The 20,667-nt window shown below is 49.2% G+C and overlaps 1 protein-coding gene across 3 annotated transcripts in view; it reads right to left on the bottom strand.

Annotated features, from left to right (window-relative positions):
* Window positions 1-872: 872 nt before the first annotated feature.
* Window positions 873-20,667, bottom strand: part of Ccm2 (CCM2 scaffold protein) — a 53,401-nt gene continuing 33,606 nt past the window's right edge. For all 3 annotated transcript variants that reach the window (XM_021177455.2, XM_029483725.1, XM_021177456.2), the window contains 8 exons: window positions 13,117-13,200; window positions 12,543-12,726; window positions 8,110-8,246; window positions 6,783-6,918; window positions 4,458-4,515; window positions 3,826-3,964; window positions 3,281-3,419; window positions 873-1,552 (listed from right to left, as the gene is read on the bottom strand). In XM_021177455.2, coding sequence (XP_021033114.1) covers window positions 1,272-1,552; window positions 3,281-3,419; window positions 3,826-3,964; window positions 4,458-4,515; window positions 6,783-6,918; window positions 8,110-8,246; window positions 12,543-12,726; window positions 13,117-13,200 — 1,158 coding nt within the window. In that variant the 3' untranslated portion in view covers window positions 873-1,271. The remainder of the gene's footprint in view (window positions 1,553-3,280; window positions 3,420-3,825; window positions 3,965-4,457; window positions 4,516-6,782; window positions 6,919-8,109; window positions 8,247-12,542; window positions 12,727-13,116; window positions 13,201-20,667) is intronic.

Below are 20,667 nucleotides of genomic sequence, written 5' to 3'. Positions count from 1 at the left end.
TGCCCTGGTCCTTTACTTCCACATGTACCCCATTGGTGTCCTGGTGGGGCACTAGGACATAACTGAGCACAGGGTGGACATCAGCCTGTTTTCAGTATCTCCACTTCAAGGAGAGAATTAGCTGCACATAAATCGAGAGAGCAGCCCAACAGTGTCTTGACTGTCTTGCCTTGGCCTAGGCTCCCATGTCTAGACCCAGGACAGGTGACAGGAGAGCATTCATGAGATCCCAGAGACACTGTGGCTTGTGCTGGATACAAGTGAGGTGTTCAAAGAGCCCCAAGGGCTCTGCCACAACCATCCCAGGTCTTCTGTCCAGTACACAGAGCTTCCTCCCCAAGTATGGGCAGCAGAGGCACGTGACCAGTCTCCTCGGCCTAGCTTTCTAGGGCAGGTCACTGACCCCAGGTCACATCCCTCCTCTCCTGGTAGCTAGGGGGCTTCACGGGGTCTAGAGGGTAGAGGCCAGAATGAAGTTGACAGGAAATGAGGAGCTGACTGGCAGGGGACAGAGTGAGGGCCACAGGACCCATGTCAGCCTTCCAGCAGCCCAGACTCTCAGCTCGTAGGCTGCCCTCTTCCTTATACAGTGCACTTCTGACCATCAAGGAGGCTTAGGGACAGGGCCAGAGCATGGGACTGTCCTTGGAATAATCTATACACAGAATGCATAGATCAAGGCAGCCCTGACAGTGAGAGATACCAATATGCCTGCTCCTGTCCCTTGTCCACAGAGCCAAAGCAGAAGAACCAGTCGTCTCTTCTACCCCGGCCCAGGATGCTATGGGCAGTCATGGTCCAGTAGACAGGGCCCAGAATAGATCCCTCCCCACTTGTGACGGCTTTCAACCAATTAGAATAGGAAAAACAAATGCTTGACAACTGGAGATTAAATTATTCACATTGCAGTAAACTTGTTTTTAAGGTCTCTGAGAAGTAGAAGAGGAAAGTCATGTGCAAATATCAGCTGTCCAGGGCCAGGCCGGCAGGACCAGCTCCCCGCCAGCTGCCCCTGGCCCTCCCCGAGCAGGGAGATGCTACAGGCATTGCTGAGCCCCTGAGGAATAGGCACAGAGGTTTCTGCCCTGTGGGGCACATGTCCTGTGGCAGCTCTCCACTCCTTCACAGTAGAGGACCTGGCCACCGGAGCTACCTTTGTCTGCAGCCCCTCCCTAGCTCCAAGCTGGGAAAGGCTGGCACTCAGGTCTGGGCACTCCTCCCAGGAAGGCCTGGGATGGCTGTGTGAGACAAGTGTGTGCTGTCCCGCTCCTTCACGCTGAGTCCTGGTCCATGCTGCAGCCTAGCGCTTCAATATCACTACTGATGTCTGAAATCATGCGGTCCCACTCATCCCCCTCTGAGGGCGCAGAGCGGTCATCAGGGCTGCCTGTGGTCCTGTTCCCATTGATGGTGGATGTGGAGGTGGTACTCAGGGCACGGCGATGCCTACCAAAGCTGTCAGTGATGATGCCACGGCCGTCTTTCACGCCAATGGTCTCCAGGAAGTTTTCAAAGTGCTGACTGTCCTTCTCAGGTATGAAGGGCCTGAGACCTGGCAACACACAACCCCAGAGTGACACCTCAGAGTGACTCCTCAGAGTGACACCCCAGAGGGGCTCAGGACCCCAACCCCAGAGTGACACCCCAGAGGGGCTCAGGACCCCAACCCCAGAGTGACACCTCAGAGGGGGCTCAGGACCCCAACCCCAGAGGGGGATCAGGACCCCCACACCACACAAGCTGTGCCCTGGAGCCAGGTTTAATTAAACCTGACTGACAAGGTCCCCAGCTATGAATAGCTTGCCTTCTATCAATCTCACCCTCTAGCTTTGAGGCATGGCATCAGCCATCAGACCCTCGAAGCCCCTACCTAACAGGACAGAATGCAAAAGCCACAAAGCCATTGGCAATGAGGTCTGTCTTCAGAGCCAGGACTCATGCTGAAACCAGTCCTACTCAGGAAGACCATTATCTCAGAATCCCAAACCTTGATGTGGGCAGGCAGGCTGGGCCCCCACCCAGCCAGGATAAGGGTTTCATGAACACATCAGATGAGTTTACAGACTGCGTTCTCCTGAGGTGGAGCCTTTAAGAGAACCCTGACATATCATGTACACTACTAATTTCAGAACGCAGGAAACAGAAACTAAGGCGCTCAAGGTCACCTCCCCTACACAGAGAGTTTGAGGCCAGCCTGACCTGCATGAGACTCTGTATTCCTACAAAAGCCTGCTTAGGTGGGGGCCAGGAGGTGGTAGAGAGGCCTAGAAGCAGTGCCAGTGCCTGACACAGGACTCTAAGCAGCAGGTATCCACAGCTCAACTTTGTTCCAACCTACTTTTTCTGAGATTCTTACTATATAGCTCAAAGCTAATCTTGAACTTGCTATCCTCCTGCCTCAAGTCTCCCAAGTGCTCAGATTACATCTGGGTCCTGTTGTGCCTGGCTCTGTTGCCATTTCTGACATAGAGGTAGCAGCCAAGAACAAAATGGGAAGGAGCTGGCTTCAGGCTTCTGAATGTGCATTCTGGGCTAGATGCCAGGGACCTGGAATGTGAGCCTTGCTGAGTACCTGATCCTGCAGGGAGTGAGGTGCTCAGACTAGACTATTGTAAGTCTAGTCTCTAGTCCTTCCTGACCACAGACAGCACCAGGTAGATGCTGATGCTCACTGGGCCTATACAACGTAAGACCAGCTGGCCTCCCTGGTTTACTAGAACACAGGAAGACCCTCAGAGCTTTCTGTGAGCTGAGCCATTCACTGTTCTAACTGCTGGAAGCAGGGGACGCCACAGAGGCGAGGCTGATGTGGCAGCACTGTTCCTTCCATCGAGGCTGTCATGGCAGCCTTACACGGAGACTGGCAGTGGCTCTGAAGGATGTGCCAGGCACTTTGCGAGTCTTGCACAAAGATGTACAAGAGAGACTCCTTCTGTCTAGTTGGTGTCTTTGCTTCTCCACTCAACAAATTTCTACCTGCTTCCCAAAACCCACTGACAAAGGTACCCCCTTAAAGAGCCTGGACTCTCACCAGCAGCACAGTTGAGATCTGATGGTTTTGTTTAGACTCAGTCTCAGTCTCAGGGCCCTCTCTCACTTCCTGGCAGAGCCCAACCAGCTCAGCTCAAGGCTCTGAGCAGAGGGAGAAGGGTCCTTCCAAGTATCTATGCCAGTCCTGCAGCCTCAGCCAAGCTGTGCTGAGACCCATGGGATGGAGCTCCTCCCTTCTGGACTCTGCACATTCCCAGAGGGGACCAGCGGCCCTCCGAGCCCCACTCACCAAGCAGCAGGAACTTGCGGCTGTCCCCATAGAGCTGCCGCAGGCTGATGCAAAACTCATGGATAGAGGCCCCATTGCGGTACTCATGTAGCAGAGCTGCGAACTGCTGGATCTCCTGTGATGACAGCTTGGTACGTAACTGTGAGGGAACAGAAGTGCAGAATAAGGAGGGCTTAGTGTGGCCTTGCTGGAGAGTTAGAATGCCACCATGTGTCTGTCATCAGGACCAGCAGAGGAGCTACATAGGGAACCAGGGCAAACACAGATCTGCTGTCTTGAAACAAAAGGTTCCTCAGTAGGGCTAAAGAGAATGAAGCTAGCTCTGTGTGGAACAGCAAGGGTACACAGGGTGACCTGGGGGTACACAGAACCAGAAGGCTGACTTCAAAGACAGAGGCATCAGGCCCAGGCACCAGCAGAGCTGCTGTTTCTAATCAGTACCAGCATGGTCCAGACCAAACAGCCTAGCACCAACTCAGGCCCCAGACGCCCCTCCCTCCCAGGCCCAATAGTAAAGCCAGGCGAGTGAGGAGGCCACTGCCTACCGTGAGCATGTAGTCCTGCAGCAGTTCCGTGGCGCTGGTACTCAGCTCACTCTCGCTGACAGTCTTGCTATGGGGTGATGTCTGCATGCAGAAGGGTAAGGGCGGCAGGCCTCCCACATCCCCAGAGTCCGGGAAGCAGCTGCAAAGCACAAGGTTCAATGTGGGTGGCCTCACAACCCAACCTCCTGTGGCTGCTGTGGGCTGAGGCCGACAGGCCTGCTCACAAATACAAGCACGAACACTGACTAAGGAAGGACTGCTTAGGCATAAGCCACACATGGAGATAAAGGAGATCTCAGGAGCCAGCCAACCTGAGTGACTCTCAAATGGGCCATAGGCAAAGGGAGGGAGAGCTAGGGCAGAAGGCCTAGCCAGAGCTGACAGACAGCAGAAGAAGGTCAGGAAGGCTGGGAGAATGCTCTGGCTGAGCTAACAGGCTTTAGAAGGCTGCACGGCATCACCATTTTGTGCCTTTTCCAATGGTTACTTCTGGAGGCCACAGAAGGTAGGGATGAGAAAGGACTGGCAGGGCCTAGAGGTGGACTCTGGAGCTAAGAGGACTCGCAGGGCCAAGCTAGAGAGCAGACACGGAAGACCCAGCATTTGATGACGCACTTAGTGCGTGTACTCACAAGGTGCTGGCGTCGGCGTCGTAACTGTCCTTCATGTCCACTTTGGTGGAAGAGTCATCTGTGCAAAAGACGGAGAGGACACAGAGGTTGAGAACTGCTGTCCTAGAGGCTTCCTTAATCTTCACCACACGCGTATCTCTGCCTTTCCCAATGGCCTCGCCTCCCACCGACACACAGGAAGCCATGTTGAGCTCTCCCTCACATGACAGCCTCACCCAGCGTCACAGGCTGAGCAGATGCCGAATTCAGCCTTTCCATTGTGCAGACGGACTGCTGGACTACCCAGCCTGTGTTGTGTGGGCTAATCCAATGAACCCCTTTGTAGTATATATTCATTCTATGGGTTTGTTCCCTAAAGAACACTAACAGATTATAGTATCAGGATAGGGCCTTTGCAGAAACAAACCTGAGTGTGTGGTTCATAGGCCTTGGAACCTGGCCTGTAGGAAGAATGTGGAAGAGTCTAGAACTTAGGGCTTAATGGGACACTCTGGTAGCAGTTTGGAAAACCAGAATGGTGACAGAAATGGACATGGTGAAAACTGCTCATATGTTTCAGATATAGAATAGGCTCTATCGGGAACTAGGTTAAAGGCCATTCAGGTTACATCCTGGTATAGGATCTGGTAGCACTCTGCTCATGTCCTGAACTAATGTATTTATATAACAGGAAATTTCAAGGTGGAACAGCATTAGGCTTCAGTGAGGGTACTGCTCACCACTCTACTCAGGAGGTCAGGAAGACCTCAAATAAAGCTGAAGAGACTTCATGCTCCTTGAAAACAATTACCCAACAAAGTATATGCTGCTGACACTGTGGTCCATGAGGTCCAAGAGCTGGGGTACAACTTGACAGTACTGTCCACATGGTATTGGTGATATAGGCATGAAAAATGCAGGACTGAGGAGCCGTGGTATCTTATACCATGGTTCCAGAAAGCTGCTAAAGCCAAGCAACATTCAGCAGGATCAGAACCTCACAAGGAAGCCCAGGGTGAGACACCACTGTGTGGGGCTGTGAAGGTAAAGCCTACGTCGCAGCACAGACCTCAGGATGTTGCAGAGGCCAGAAACTAAGGCATGTCTGTGAAAGAAAGCTATATTGTTGATCGTAGCCATCCCAGGAAAGAGGCTGTGAGCTGCAGACAAAAAAGCCAGAGACCCTTGGAGCTGGGGCTATCCCACCATGTGCCCAGACACAGGCTGCAGGATCTGTTGCTCCCCACCTGGCCCTTGGAGCTGGGGCTATCCCACCATGTGCCCCCGATACTGTTGCTTCCCACTTAGTTTTGGTCTTACAGATCTTTGATCTTTCCCTGCTCTTCCCCATCCTTCCTTCTGGAGGGAAAATGTTCACCCTGTGCCACTGTGTCCTGGAAGTGGATTCAAAGTATGTAACCTGGTTTTGGTAAAGGTCTGTCATGTGTTCTGGGGAGAGACTGGACTTTTGAACAGTACTGGGACTGTCAAGGGCCACAGGGACTTCTGAAGTCAGAATGAATTCATTTTGCATCATCTGACTGCCATTTGCATGTGGGATGGGCCTCCAGCAACTGGTTTGAATGTCAACTGTTTCCCACAGGTTGTTTCAACACTTATGAGTTTGAACGTTTAATCTCCAACTGGTGGCACTGTATGAGAAATCTGTGGAGTTTTGCTGAAGGAAGGGGTCACTAGCTTTGATGTGTTGCAACCTAGCCCCACTTGCTCCTCTCCCTCCTGGTTTCCCAACTACAAATGCCACAGAGCCTTCTGCCACCTGCCACCATGCCTCCCCCTCCAGCTGCTGGCTTCCTCATCATGAGGGCCAGGCCATAACCATCCCTCCCTCACACTGCACCTCGTTAGGCATTAGGTACCGCAGTGAGAAATGTAACTCAGGTAAGAAGTGTGCTACTGTAAAACGGTCTGGCTACGTAGCCCAGGCTGGTCTCAAACTTGTAGCAATCCTCCTGCCTCTATCTCCTGGGTTCTAGGATAACAGATATGTTACCACACCCAGACAGGAAGTATCTACGGACTAACAGGAGGTCTGCACAGCACTACCGCTAGCCTTTATCGTGGTGCAGAGGTGCGTCCCACCAGGATCCTCTGGCTCTTCTGCCACTCTCCAGTTTCCTGGTCTCGGCCTTTCACAAAGCCAGAACAACTTCAAGCATCTCCCTGTGCTCTTGCAAGGGGCCATACACTGAGAGCTGCTTGGGTATACCAAAAGGTCCCCCAAACATGCCCCACCTACCCAGTTCCCCGGCATCCCTGTCTGGGAACCCATGCTTCCAGATGAACTGCTCACAACCCCTAGCCAGCCCCTTCCATTCAACATACCACTGTGCAGCGACAGGTGGTGGGTAGGTGTGGAGGCCCCATCAAATATTGCTCGGTCCAGAAAGTCGATGGTGGACTCCGTGTAAACAATCTGGAAGACCTGGCTGAGCAGGGAGCACAGCTCTTCAGCGGCGACCTAGCGTGAGTGAACAACAGCAACCGTCCTCAGTGGCTAACGCTGCAGGCAGCACTTTCCCACAGTCTCTAGGGTACCCATAATGTCTCAGAGGCACCACCAATGTAAATGGGGAGCAGACCAGAACCAAAGGGCCCAGTGCCTCTCACAGCCCAGAGGGTATCACAAAACAGAAACAGGCCTGAGAAGAGACTATGGCCCAGTGTGGCCCTCACAGGCATCTGAAGGCCATGGGTGTTGGCATCAGCTTTGCCTCCTCTTCCGGTCACTGGTCATCAATGTTCAAAATTCCCATCTAAGCCCAAGTAAGAGAGAGAAGACATCCTGGTCTCACTTCCGACCTTAGAGACGTTTCCAAAGAAGTAGCGTCCTTCTGTAACAGTGTGCTGTTTAAAACAGGGCTTCCTTAGAGGGTTGATTTTGTCCAGAACCATAGATGTGACAGTATCTGGGGACATTGCTCAACACTCTGCAGTGCTTCGGTAGCTGCCCACAACAAAGTATTTGATTGAGAGCATCACTAGCACGTAGGCTAAGTGAGGTGAGCCAGAGGACACTTAGGTGGGCAGTCACCATTAGTCAATGAAAGCAAGAGGCAAAAACTGCATGGAAGATGTCAAGTGGGTCCTAAGGCTCCACGGCTCCTCTTTGTGCTGCTGCGACTGCCATGTGCTGAGGAAACGCTAACTTTGTTTGAAGTACCAGGAGGGTGTGGTATATAGGTCGCCATGCCTGTAGCCATCACTGTCAGTCAGTGTGAGGGTGTGGAGAGGCATTCCAAAGAGGAGACCGGTAAGGAAATGCTCTACTGACCATCTCGGGGATGGTGCTAGGGGACTGGCCAAGAGAGCCTATGGACAAGGCTGGCAGAGGGGAGTGAGGTAGATGATCTAGGTATGGGAGGTGCCCTCTGGAACCTGGGAGTGTGGGCAGCTGTGGTATAGGTGGGGACATTTATTAGGTCATGGGCAGGGCTTGGTCAGGGAGAAACTCTGGGAAAGGACAATGTGTGAAGTAGTGCTAGACAGAGCAGAAGGAAGGGCTGGCTAGAGCCAGGGTTCTAAGGCTGGCGTCGGATCTTGGGTAGGGCTAGGCTAGAGGCAAGGCAGCCTCTAATCACAGGCAGGACCAGGATGTGCTGGGTCTCAGGCAAGGCTTGGACAGCTCTGGTACACAACAGGGAGATCTCACCTTGCTCTCTGTGGCCATGATGACCAGGCAACATGCCTCTACTGGCCCCACTGCACTTTCTGACAAGGAACCTGCGCTGAGGCCTCTAGAACTTTCTGCACACAGACTCTGGCTGGGAGAGATGCCTGGGTCCTGGGCTGAGAAGTAAACACATCAGTTAGTGCAGTGCATGGAGGGCAGGCACGAGGGCAACTGAGGTACCAGCAAGAACATTCACTCCCCAGGGCCTGTGAGATGTCTCAGTGCAAAAGCACTCGCCATGCAAGGCTGACAACCTGAGCGCCATCCCCGGGAACCCAATGATGGTGGAAGATGAGCGCCATCCCCACCAAGCTGTCCTCCGACCTCTACATGCATGCCCCGGCACAGGTGTTCACCACAGCACAGCATGGTGTATGTGCGTGTGCATAAAATAAAGCTATTAGTTAAAAATACATCTATAAAGAAAATATTTGAAAAGCAAAAAAAAAAAAAAATCTATAAATAAAATCCAACCCCTACACCTTCCAAACAGAACTAGCTTGTGAGAGGTGCAGGGCACCTAGGCACCCATCTTCATACCCCACTGTGCCAAACCATGCCAGCTGGCCTTCAACTGCTTAGAGCTAAGGCAGGAGCGTACACAACTCAAGTTAACAGACTACAAATGATTCCAGCAGGGGTCCGCGCCTCAAGGGAGTTGGGGCCTAAGGCATTCTCTTCCTGCAGATGGATAAACTAAAGTGAGGGACCTGAAAGCCTGTGACTGGCCTAGCTGTAGATAAGGACAAGGCCCAAGGCCACATCCTCACATTGTACACAAAACATATACATAGAAAACGCACTGTGCTTCCCAAGTTGTCCAGGGAGCCGCACTCTGAAACCAGCCTGGGAAGGCTGCTGGGACTGTATGCTAAGCTTAGAGGTGGCCCTGTTGTCACCCTCCTCAGGAGTGTGCAGAAGGCAAAACTGGAGAAACATAAGGCTTTAGCCACAGCCCTGGGAACACAAGCAGAGACAGGCTTAGGCCAGATGGAGGTGGGAGTACAGACTATGGCTGTGAGCTACTAGTGAGATCCTGGGACAGCCATGTCCTGACGACAGCCACTGACGGGCAGAGCTTCTGAGTGTAATAAGCACCATGTAGCACAGGCAAATCACACCCGTGCTTCACTGCTTTCCAGCCAATAGCGAGCTCAGGCAGCTTCACAGCGGTCACGTGCTTTCATAGCAACTATTAGATACAGGAGGCAAAGCAGAGACACGGTTAAAGCCAGGCATGGCGGAGCATGCCTGCAATGCCAGAAGCAGAAGAGTCACAGTGAGTTCAAGGCCTGCCTGGGCCTGCCAGTGAGCTTAAGACCAGCCTTAGCAAACACTATCAAAAAAAAAAAAAAAAAAAAAAAATTGCTGGGCAGTGGTGGTGCACACCTTTAATCCCAGCACTTGGGAGGCAGAGGCAGGGGGATTTCTGAGTTCGANTGGTGCACACCTTTAATCCCAGCACTTGGGAGGCAGAGGCAGGGGGATTTCTGAGTTCGAGGCCAGCCTGGTCTACAAAGTGAGTTCCAGGACAGTCAGAGAAACCCTGTCTCGAAAAACCCAAACAAAAAACAAACCAAACCAAAACAAACAAAAAAACAAAAAATAGAAGGCTAGGGATGTAGTTCAGCTGGTATATGTATACCCCACCCCCACATACAGAGAGAGACTATGAATGTATTATTATAAGTCATTTCACTTGTTTTTATTTTTGTTAACATTTTAAATTAGCTTCTTGGCCCTCAGTGGGCAGCTGTGAAGTGTGGGTACCAGCCAGGTACCATCTGTGAGGATGTCACACTTCTACCCTCTGGGCAGCAGGCCGAGACAGCCACACAGGCTCAGACCTGCCTGCCACCTGTCTCTCCTCCATCTCTGGCAGATACGCAGGTTCCCTGCTTCCCCCTCTCTCCAAGGTGAATGGACCTGAGCTCTCCACACTGGACTGCCTCAAACACTAGAACCCTCTGGACAGAAGAGATACACAGGTGCCTGCCTCATGCAAGGAGGTGCCCAGCGAGCGTTACCAATGCATCTGCCTGGCTCTGGGTGAGGAGACTACAAGCCGAAACCCAAAGCAGCCCATGTGCCCAGAAGCCTGGATCAGAGTGGACGCGCACACACTCCTGCCACAGCGAGGCCAGCCCTGGGACAGAGATGCATTCTCTGCTGGTGAGAGAGGCAGAATCTCCGCACTGTTTCTCATGGTTTTGGAATGTTCCTTATATGGAGGGAAATTTCTATTTTCTCTTCCTTAACAATTTATTGTACTGATTCAAGCAGAGAAACATCCCTGCAGCATGAGAACTATAGGGACCACTTCTCCATATCAGCTTAAAATACCCACAGGAACCTGATCGGGAGCCTGTCTCCTCCCTCTTTTCTCTGAGGGTCAGGAGCCAGACGATCACCTTGGTGATGCTGGACAGGGGTCTAAAGCAGGAAGGAACCAGTTCAAGACCACCTACCTTCACCCACTTGTGAGCGGAGACTCATGGACTCCTCTTAGGTATATTATAGTTGCTAACTGAGGTAATTCATGTCAGATACTTTGTACTAGTTTGAGTCATGTTAAACTGACATTTTTACAGATTAAAATAGTGACAATTTCATACTGCTTAACCTAATTCAAACAGACAGACTCACTCAACCCTGAGAAAAAATCAAAACACTCTGATTTGGATGCTAAATAAGTGACAAAGACTTGGCCTCCAGGTGGTGCTACCAGGAAGTGAGAAAAATTTTAGGAAGTGCTTTGGTCACAGGGGCATGCTATCAAAAGAAACCATAGGGTCCAACCCTGTTCCTTTTTTTGGGCTTTCTGGCTGTGAAGCAAGCAACTATGTTCTGCCATACAATTCCTACCTGCACCAAGCCTAAAAGCAACGGTCTCTTGGTCTGGAACCTCATTAGCCAAGAGCCAAACAAGCCTTTTCCACTTTTAAAAGGCTCACTTGTGTAATTCCATTACTCAGAAAGCTGGGGCAGGACTGTTATAAGTTCAAGGCTACCCTGGACCTCAGAGTGAATTCCAGGTCAGATAAGATTAGAGTGAGATCTTAACTAAAAATAAGCCTTTGCACTCTATAAGTTAAATAATTCAAGAGGAGCTTGTTCAGATGAACTTGGTAATCAAACTATCGTCTGTGTGAGGGCAAGTATCTACCACATGTATCTCCATGTGTGTGTGGGTGTGACTACGCTGGGCAGGCAAGTGTGTTCGAGTCTATGGGAGTGTGATATATGCAACTGAGTGTATATAGTGTGTGTGATATGGGACATGTGAGTTGTATAAGAGAAAATATGGTATGTAAGTGTGCTGGACAGGGAATGAGCCATTCTGCATAGACAAGGCAGAGCAGCTAAAACTCCTTCACGACCCCAGCTGCCTGGAGCTGACCATAGCACTTGAACTAGCATCATAAGACAGACACTCTTCCCATACCGTGACAAAGCCTAGACCATCTGACCCCTGTGCCTTGTCACAGCCTTCTGGAGCTGGCTTTGGGATCATCCTAACCACTCGGAGTGACCCAGCAAGCCTAGGCCAGTGTGCCTGTGCTGACACAGCTAGGGCAGGTTCTCCCCTCATTTCTCACTGGCTTAGATGTTAGGGTGAACACCCAGAAGCTCATAGAAGCGTGTACACTAACATGAAGGAAGACGGGGCCTGTGAGCACCGGGGGAGGAGCACAGCAAGTGGAAGGAGCACCCTGCTGTCTGAACAAGGAGGCAGCACGGGGGCCGGGGGAACTGGCTTTGCTGTCCCAGCTTTGGGAACACTGGGGCGCAAATGTAGACTAGGCTAGATGTGGCAGGGCAACCTCAACACTAGTCTCCAGGAGGCAGAGGCAGGGAGACCTCTGCGAGTTCTAAGACAGCCAGGGCTATGTAGAGACCCTGTCTCATTAAAAACAAACAAACAAAACAACAAAACAACAAAACAAATGTAGGTTGGGCTCAGAGGAAGTCCCCGTTACAGCTTTCGGTCACCACCCTTCTTTCTGGGGGTCATCTGTATCGAAGCAGTGGAGGCAACATCAATTATGGGGAGCAGGGACTGAGAAGTCACCAGGAGGAAGGTGATTTTTTGAGACAGGGTCTCACTATGTAGCTCTGGCTATCCTGGATAGAGACCAGGCCTCAAACTCACAGAGATCCACCTGCCTCTGAGCACATCTGGCCCAAGAAAAACCTTATTTAAACACTGACCCTGAATACTGTATTCCTCAAGTCTCCAAAGGCCCTGAGTGTGACAGGGACCCTGGGACAGAAGCTCATGGCGGGAAATCTAATTTATAGCCGTAACAGGTGGCAGTGCCTAGTCTGGAGCTGCAGAAACCATCACAGTGTTAGGAAACCAGGGCTTCTCCTTTGGACGGGGACCTCCAGACCAGCCACCCAGTCCATACCTGTCTTCAGGACCACCAGGTGTGCAGCATCATCTCGGACATAGGAGACAGCAGCGATATCGTGGATGGGCACCCTGAGGATAATGTCCTCCCCGTCCCTCCAGGCCAACTTGACATTGTAGGCAGACAGACTGAGCACAGCGTCGTGCTCCTGAGTCAGGTGCCCAGGAAGCTGGTGGGACCGCTGCAAAGAATCACAAGCATCAGAAACGCTGGACCATTGTATCCAGCTCTCGTCCTCAGTCCTCGGTTAGAAGCCAAAGGAGAGGTGAAAAAAGTAGCACTCGCCCTGGGAATGTCAACATGTTTGAATCATGTGAGGGATCCTTCTGGAACTACTACCTTTTTTAGACCAGTATCTGGGAATCAAGATATCTTAAAACTGAGTTTGGGGAGGAGCCCAAAACCAAGTCTAGAGATTAAAGGTCCCAACTAAGAAACCACCCTTGTCTGAAGACTCTGTATAGCCAAGGACACCCACAAAGTGACAGGGCTGAGGTCAGGGGACCAGGGGCTGATGCAGGCTAAGTAGAAAAGCATATTGGGGGAGGGAGGGGGAGGGACAGGCTTTTACCTTTGCCTTGTCTATGAAATGCAGGATTTCCGTCCTACTGGAAGGGTTCAGGTAGCCGGGAATGGATGTTAACTGACCTAAATACTGCAAGAGAGGGACAACAGAGTACTACTGTGAGAACAGCCAGGACTACTGTCCCTACAGAGCGCAGACGCTGCCCCCCAGCCATCAGGACCACCCGTCTTCTGCACTGTCAGAAAAGCCCCAGGTTGGTTTTTGTTGTTGTTGTTTTTATTTTTTAATTTCAAGATGGGGTTTCGCTGTGTAGCTCTGACTGTCCTGGAACTCACTCTGTAGCCAGATTGATTCATTGATTAACTGTCTATTTACCTGCCTACCAACCTACTTACTAACTTGTCATGTGCTCTGTGTGTGTGTGCGTGCGCGCGTGTGCGTGCATGTGTGTGTGTGTGTGTGATTTACCTGCCTACCAACCTACCTACTAACCTGTCATGTGCTCTGTGTGTGTGTATGTGTGCGCGCGCGCGCGCGCGTGTGTGTGTGTGTGTGTGTGTGTGTGTGTGCGCGCGTGCGCGTTTGCCAGGGACCTCTGGAAGAGCACCACTACTCTTAAACACTGAGCCATCTCTCCAGCCCTGAGCCCTGCATGCTTACTGAAGTCTCAGCAGCTGTGATGATCTTCCCACATTTCCTACTGCTCTGTGTTCACAACTGGCATCGAGAGTCTTTCAATGATATCTCAAGACTAGTTTTGGTGGGATAGGGGCTGAGATGGCAGATGTTTCTTGTTGGGGCGCTGTGTATAGCCCCACTAAAAATTAAAAAAGAATTTTTTTTTGTTCAGTCAACAAATGTACACAAATGGAAAAGCGAAGTGGCATGGCCTGAATGCGCCCCCAAATCCATGTTTGACACTTAACCCGTAAGTACCAGGGCTGAAAGGCGGGCTGGGGAGATTAGGCCACAGAGGCTCTGCCCTTAAAAATGAATTAAGGACACAATAGCAGAAGCAGGACCCTTTTTATCTTTTTAATTTTTATGTGTGTGGATGTTTTGCTTGCATGTATGTCTGTGCACCACTTGTGCCTGGTGCCCTTAGAGGCAGGAGGCATGGGATCCCCTAGAACTAGAATTACACACTAGATGTGAGGCGCCATATGGATGGTGAGGATAAAGCTAGGACTGTCTAAGAGAGGAGCCACTGCTCCTACCCGCTGAGCTGCAGACGCTGTAGACAGGTCCCCCTCTCCCTCCAGCTGCACTTACAGATTGTTATGGTTTGTCTATGCTCAGCCCAGGAAGTGGCACTATTAGAAGGTGTGGTCCTGTTAGAGTAGGTGTGTCACTGTGGATGTGAGTTTTAAGACCCTCATCCTAGCTGCCTGGAAGCCAGTATTCTGCTACCAGCCTTCAGATGATGTAGAACTCTCAGCTCCTCCTGCATCGTATCTGCCTAGATGCTGCCATGCTCCAACCTTGATGATAATGGACTGAACATCTGAACCTGTAAGCCAGCCCAAATTAAATGTTGCCCCTTATAAGACTTGCCATGGTCATGGTGTCTGTAAAACCCTCAGACAGGGACCACAAGAGGGCACTGACTTTCCTAAGACTAAAGTTATAGATGGTTGTGAGCCACCACATGGGTGCTGGCAATCGTACCCAGGTAATCTGGAAAAGCAGCACCTACTAAGGGTCTCTCCTTCCCCTTCTATTCTTTCTTGACAATATCTTGATATGTTCTGGCTGGCCTGGAACTCACTATACAATCCAGGCTGGTCTTAAACTCCCAGCATCCACATGGCAGCTCCCTACCATCTGTAACTCCATTTCAAGGGAATCCGATGCTACCTTCTGGCTTCTCCAGGCACCAGACACACATGTGGTGCACACATACACACATATACAGGCACTCACATATACACAAAATAAAAATAAATAAATACAGGAAATAACTTGATCAATCTGTGATCTACATGAAGAAATAATATGTAAATAAAGGTAAAATCAAATCTTCTATTTTCTTATTTTAATTGCTCTAAAAGCAGCTGATTGAAAATAAAAACAGCAGCCAGGCAGTGGTGGTGCATGCCTTTAATCCCAGCACTTGGGAGGCAGAGACAGGCAAATTTCTGAGTTCGAGGCCAGCCTGGTCTACAGAGTGAGTTCCAGTACAACCAGACAGCCAGGGCTATACAGAGAAACCCTGTCTCAAAAAACAAAACAAACAAACAAAAAAGTTGCCGTGGTCATGGTGTCTCTTTACAGCAATAAAACCTGAACTAAGACAAGGCTCAGAAGTCCCAAACTGTGGAGGGTTTTAGATCTCCAGGGATGCTCAACCCATAAAACATACAAACATTCCAATGCCAGAAAAACGCCAATATCTGAACCACTTTTGGTGTTTTCCTGGTAAGGAAACTCAAGGTGTCTTCAGTTGTAAAACAGCCACAGCTACGTATGAAACAGGACTATACTGTCTGAAAGTGGAACAAGGTTAGTTGTAAATGCTTTCTGCAAATCCCAAGGCATTAAACTAAATTAGTATAATTTGAATTAAACTTACACGAATGTATGCATGTGTATGATATGGTCAGAGAAAAGAAAAACATGACTGTACAAAATGCTCAAATAAAACCAGAGAAAGCAGAAAGAGAAGGAGAAAAAAGGAAACACAAACCAAGGGAAGGAAAAAGGCTAAATGTACTAAGTGTTAGCCTAGCTCCACCATGTACTAAGTGTTAGCCTAGCTCCACCATGTACTAAGTGTTAGCCTAGCTCCACCATGTACTAAGTGTTAGCCTAGCTCCACCATGTACTAAGAGTTAGCCTAGCTCTACCATGTACTAAGTGTTAGCCTAGCTCCATCACTATTAACTTTAACATGAGTGGTCTACATAATTCATAGGGAGATTGGGTACTGGGAATATAGCACGTGAGGCCCTAGTTTCAATCCTAGTAAAAGGCACACATACTCACAAGGAGGGGGAGATAGGTTAGCAGCAAAAACACTTGCTGTGCAAACACAAGGGCCTTGGTTCGAATCCCCAGAGGCAATATAAAAAGCTGGGCATGGTCCCATGGGTGCCTGTAACCCTAGTGCTGTGGGTGGTTGAGACAGGAGGATCACCAGACTTGCTGGCTGCCAGCCTAATTTAGTAAGAAACCCTGTCTCAAGGGAATATAGTAGAAAGTATCAAAGCAGGACACCTGATGCTCTTTTCCTGGTCTCTGTGAAACTATAGGCATATTATACATGCCACATACAAGGAAAAAAGGGCAAATACTGTAGACTGGATGTTACTTATTTTACATTGTTACTGTTGTTGGCTTTGAGACAGGGTCTCTCTATGTTAACCTGGCTATCCTGGAACAGGCTGGCCTCCAACACAGTTTCTCCTGTCTCTGTCTCCTCACTACTGAGACTACAGGCAAGAACTACCCAGCCTAGATTGGATTTTAAAATAAAGCAAGATCTAGTTATGCTCTCTAAAGAAAACCATTTTGCTTATGAAGATGCGTACAGATTAAGAGAAAACAGAAAAAGTTCTCTTGAAATAATGTTCAGTGAAAGAAAACCAATGTAGTTTAAACAACAAAGATAAAATAAGACTTTAGGGGCTGAAGAGATGGCTCAGCGGTTAAGAGCACTGACGGCTCTTCTGAAGGTCCTGAGTTCAAATTCCAGCAACCACATGGTGGCTCACAACCATTCGTAATGAGATCTGACGCCCTCTTCTGGTGTGTCTGAAGACAGCTACAGTGTACTTACATATAGTAATAAATCTTTTTTTAAAAATATGACTTTAGATAAGAAGTGGAGGGAGTCAGGCTGTGTGCATGCACTTTTGATCCCAACATTGGACAGTCATGACTACATATGGGGAGACCCTACCCCCACTCCCTCCAGAAAAGAGAAAGAAAAAGTAGAGGGACTGGAGGGTTTAATGGTGGGGCACTTGTTTGGTGTTCATGAAGCCATGGGCTCAATCCCAGCACCACAGGAGGGCAATTAGAGATAAAAGAGGCAGACAGGCTGATGAAGAAGTCTCTTCTTTTTATTGTTTCATTTTATAAACAGGGTCTCACTATGTAGCTCTGAACTCACAGAAATATGCCCACCTCTGACTTCTGAGATTGAAGGTGTAAGCTCTCATGCTGGCCAGGAGTCAATTCTTCAATAAGAACACAGTAATCCACAATGTGCTGTGTCTACTAAACAAAAGCTCAGAGGAGCTCTGGAGTAAAGTGCTTACTGTGCAAGCTTGAGGACCCAGCACTCACAGGAGGAAGAACACTCCAGGAATCCCACTGGGGAGGTGGAGACAGGAGGATGCCCAAGGCTTGCCAGCCAGTCTAGCCAAATCAGCAAGGGACACTGTCTCAAAAATTAACATGGACAGCAACAGAGGAAGTCATCTGCTGCTGACCTCTGGCCTCTCCACATGTACACACACTCATGTCCTGACCACTGCCCTCCCAGCCCCCAGCCAATCAGGACAGAAGCGGCAGCACCGCCACTCAACTGGCTGTGTGTACTAGCTACCATTAGCACCATCCAGCAACAGCAAGCAGACACAGTCTTCAGCGCATCCATTTACAGTGGCCTACATGTTCTGGGCCATAAACACACCTTACCTTTGAAAGAGGTCACCATACAATGTCTGCTTGTGGAAACAATGTACCAAAGAAGGAAGAACTCACAGGAGAAACAATCTGAATGGCCCAATAATCTATTAAAGAAATAGACTCATGCTGGAGAGATGGCTCAGCGGTTAAGAGCACTGACTGTTCTACCAGAGGTCCTGAGTTCAATTCCCAGCAACCACATGGTGGCTCACAACCATCTGTAATGGGATCTGATGTCCTCTTCAGTCTGAGGACAGCAACAGTGTTACTCATGTATATTAAATAAATATTTTTTTAAAAAGAAAAAAAAAAAGAAATAGACTCAGAAACTAAAAGCCTTTCTAAACATAATCCCAGACCCAGACAGCTCAATAGTGAATTCTACTGAATATCTAAGAAAGGAATGAGGGTGGAGGGTGTTTCAAGCAGGGCTCGGTGGAGCACGCCAGTAATTAAAGCACTCAGGATGTAAAAGCAGGGTCAGGAGTTCAAGGCCAGTCTAGTCTAAGAGGCTGGAAAGATGGTTCAGTAGGCAAAAACATTTTTCATGGAAATGTGAGACCGAGTTAAAATCTCCAGAAGCGGGCTGGAGAGATGGCTCAGCGGTTAAGAGCACCGACTGCTCTTCTGAAGGTCCTGAGTTCAAATCCCAGCAACCACATGGTGGCTCACAACCATCTGTAATGGGATCTGACGCCCTCTTCTGGTACATCTGAAGACAGCTACAGTGTACTTAGAAAAAAAAAAAAATCTCCAGAAGCTACATCAAGTTGGGCATAATAACTTCAGGACTTCGACAGCAAGATGGGAGGTGAGAAAGATGAATTTCCAGAACTCAGAGTCTGGGGTACGCAGCAGCAAACAAGAGAAACCCTGACTTAGGACTAAAGGCTACGACCAAGATCTGAGGTTGCCATCTGACTTCCACACACATGCACCCACATTCACATGGACACACACATGAGCACACACAAAATCAGCTATAGTAGTACCTATCTATCAGGCATGGTGGCACACGTCTTTAATCCCAGAGCTTGGGAAGCAGAGGCAGGCAGATCTCTGTGAGTTCCAGGCCAGTCAGGACTACACAGTGAGAGCCTGACTCAAACCAAAACAAACACAAAGTAACACCATATCTACATTTATTGTTCAGCCTTGTGAGAAGGGGGGCATATGATACTAAGGCGCTCAGAGGAGTCAGAGGACAACCAGCAAGATTCTAGCCATCAGGATCTTTATGCACTGAGCCATCTCACCTGTCCTATGAGCTGGATTTGAGAGTGCCTCAGATGCCCTCTGTTCTATGCCTGTCTATCTCTACAATAAGAGAGAAAACTAAAAATTTGCTTGAAAAAAAACTTTTCAGTGACAAAATGCCAAAAAGTGACTGTTGAGTGTTCATCCCTAAAAAAAAAAAAGAGACATTTACACCACCCCATCTACAGCTCGGGGACACTGCTGATGACGGGAGAGCGTGGGGCGTGGGGGGCTAAGAGCTGGAAGATAGTGAAGTACCATCCTCTAAACTCTGTCTTCACTGTAATCACGGACTCACAGTGGCTTCAGATACTTGCACTGGCCCTGCACAAGAAGGATCCATCAACTGTCAGTCATGGGGAGAGGAGGGGCTTCTGGGACCAACCCTACTCCATTACTGCTGAATTACTGGCCACTGACAGATCCTGTGTACCCACTGCTGAGCCCACCACTTTTCAACAGATGACCCCAAACCAATGGTCATGCCCAGGGCCCTGGTTAAACTAAGTGGGTCACAAAACAAAGTGAAAAGACACGAATATGGGAAAGAGATGTTTAATGAAGACAGGGTTGCAGACAGAATAATCACAGGAGGACAGATGGAGATGGGAGTGCTCAGTATATACTATGTACGCATATGAAACTGCCAAAGGACAAATTTAATTAACAAATGCCTGAAATAAAGCAGCAAAAAATAATTTTTAAAAAGGAAAGAAAAATAATTTAAAAATTTAGAAATAAAAAAAATAATAAAAGCTCTTTCAGGATGTCTTGGCTAGTTTTATCTCAACTTGACACAAGCTAGAACAATCTGGAAAGAGGGAACGTCAACTGAGAAAATGCCTCCATAAGATCAAGCTGTAGGGCATCTTCTAAACTGTCATCAATGGGTCCAGCACACTATGGGCAGGGCCATCCCTGGGCTGGTGGTCCTGGGTTCTATAAGAAAGCAGGCTGAGCCAGGCAGTGGTGGCGCACACCTTTAATGCTAGCACTTGGGAGGCAGAGGCAGGTGGATTTCTGAGTTCGAGGACAGCCTGGTCTACAGAGTGAGTTACAGGACAGCCAGGGATATGTACAGAGAAACCCTGTCTCAAAAAACCAAAAAAAAAAAAAAGAAAAAAAAGAAAGAAAGCAGGCTGAGCAAGCCATGAGGAGCAAGCCAGTAAGCAGCACCCTCTGTGGCCTCTGCATTAGCTCCTGCCTGCAGGTTGCTGCCCTAGCTTCCCTCAGTGGAGAATGTTACCTGGAAGTGTGAGTGGAGACAAACCGTTTCTTCTCCTAGGTGCTTTGGTCATAGCAGTCCATTACAGCAACAGTGAGCCTAACTAAGATACTGGATCATATCAATATGATATTGGATTATTAGCTATCCCTCCTATCTTTGTATGTCAAGTGCTAAGACAAAGTACTCTGATATGCCTATAATCATATGGGAATTCTAATTGGTTCCAAGATCTGGGGTAACTAACACAAGGCCATAATCCTTTTTAGTGTCACCCCCAAATCTGGCCACCATGCTTCCTACTTAGGCTCAAGGGACAAAAAGGATTCTATTTTTTTATCTTTTAAATTTTTTAAAAATTGTAGGTGTGGTGGTGCACACTTTTAAATCTCAGCACTTAGGAGGCAGGGGCAGGTGGATCTCTAAATTCAAGACCAGCCTGCCGGGCAGGGGTGGCGCACGCCTTTAATCCCAGCACT

This window comes from Mus caroli, chromosome 11 (genome assembly GCF_900094665.2).
Source record: "Mus caroli chromosome 11, CAROLI_EIJ_v1.1, whole genome shotgun sequence".
Taxonomy (NCBI): domain Eukaryota; kingdom Metazoa; phylum Chordata; class Mammalia; order Rodentia; family Muridae; genus Mus; species Mus caroli.
This window is presented reverse-complemented; position numbering and strand designations above follow the sequence as displayed.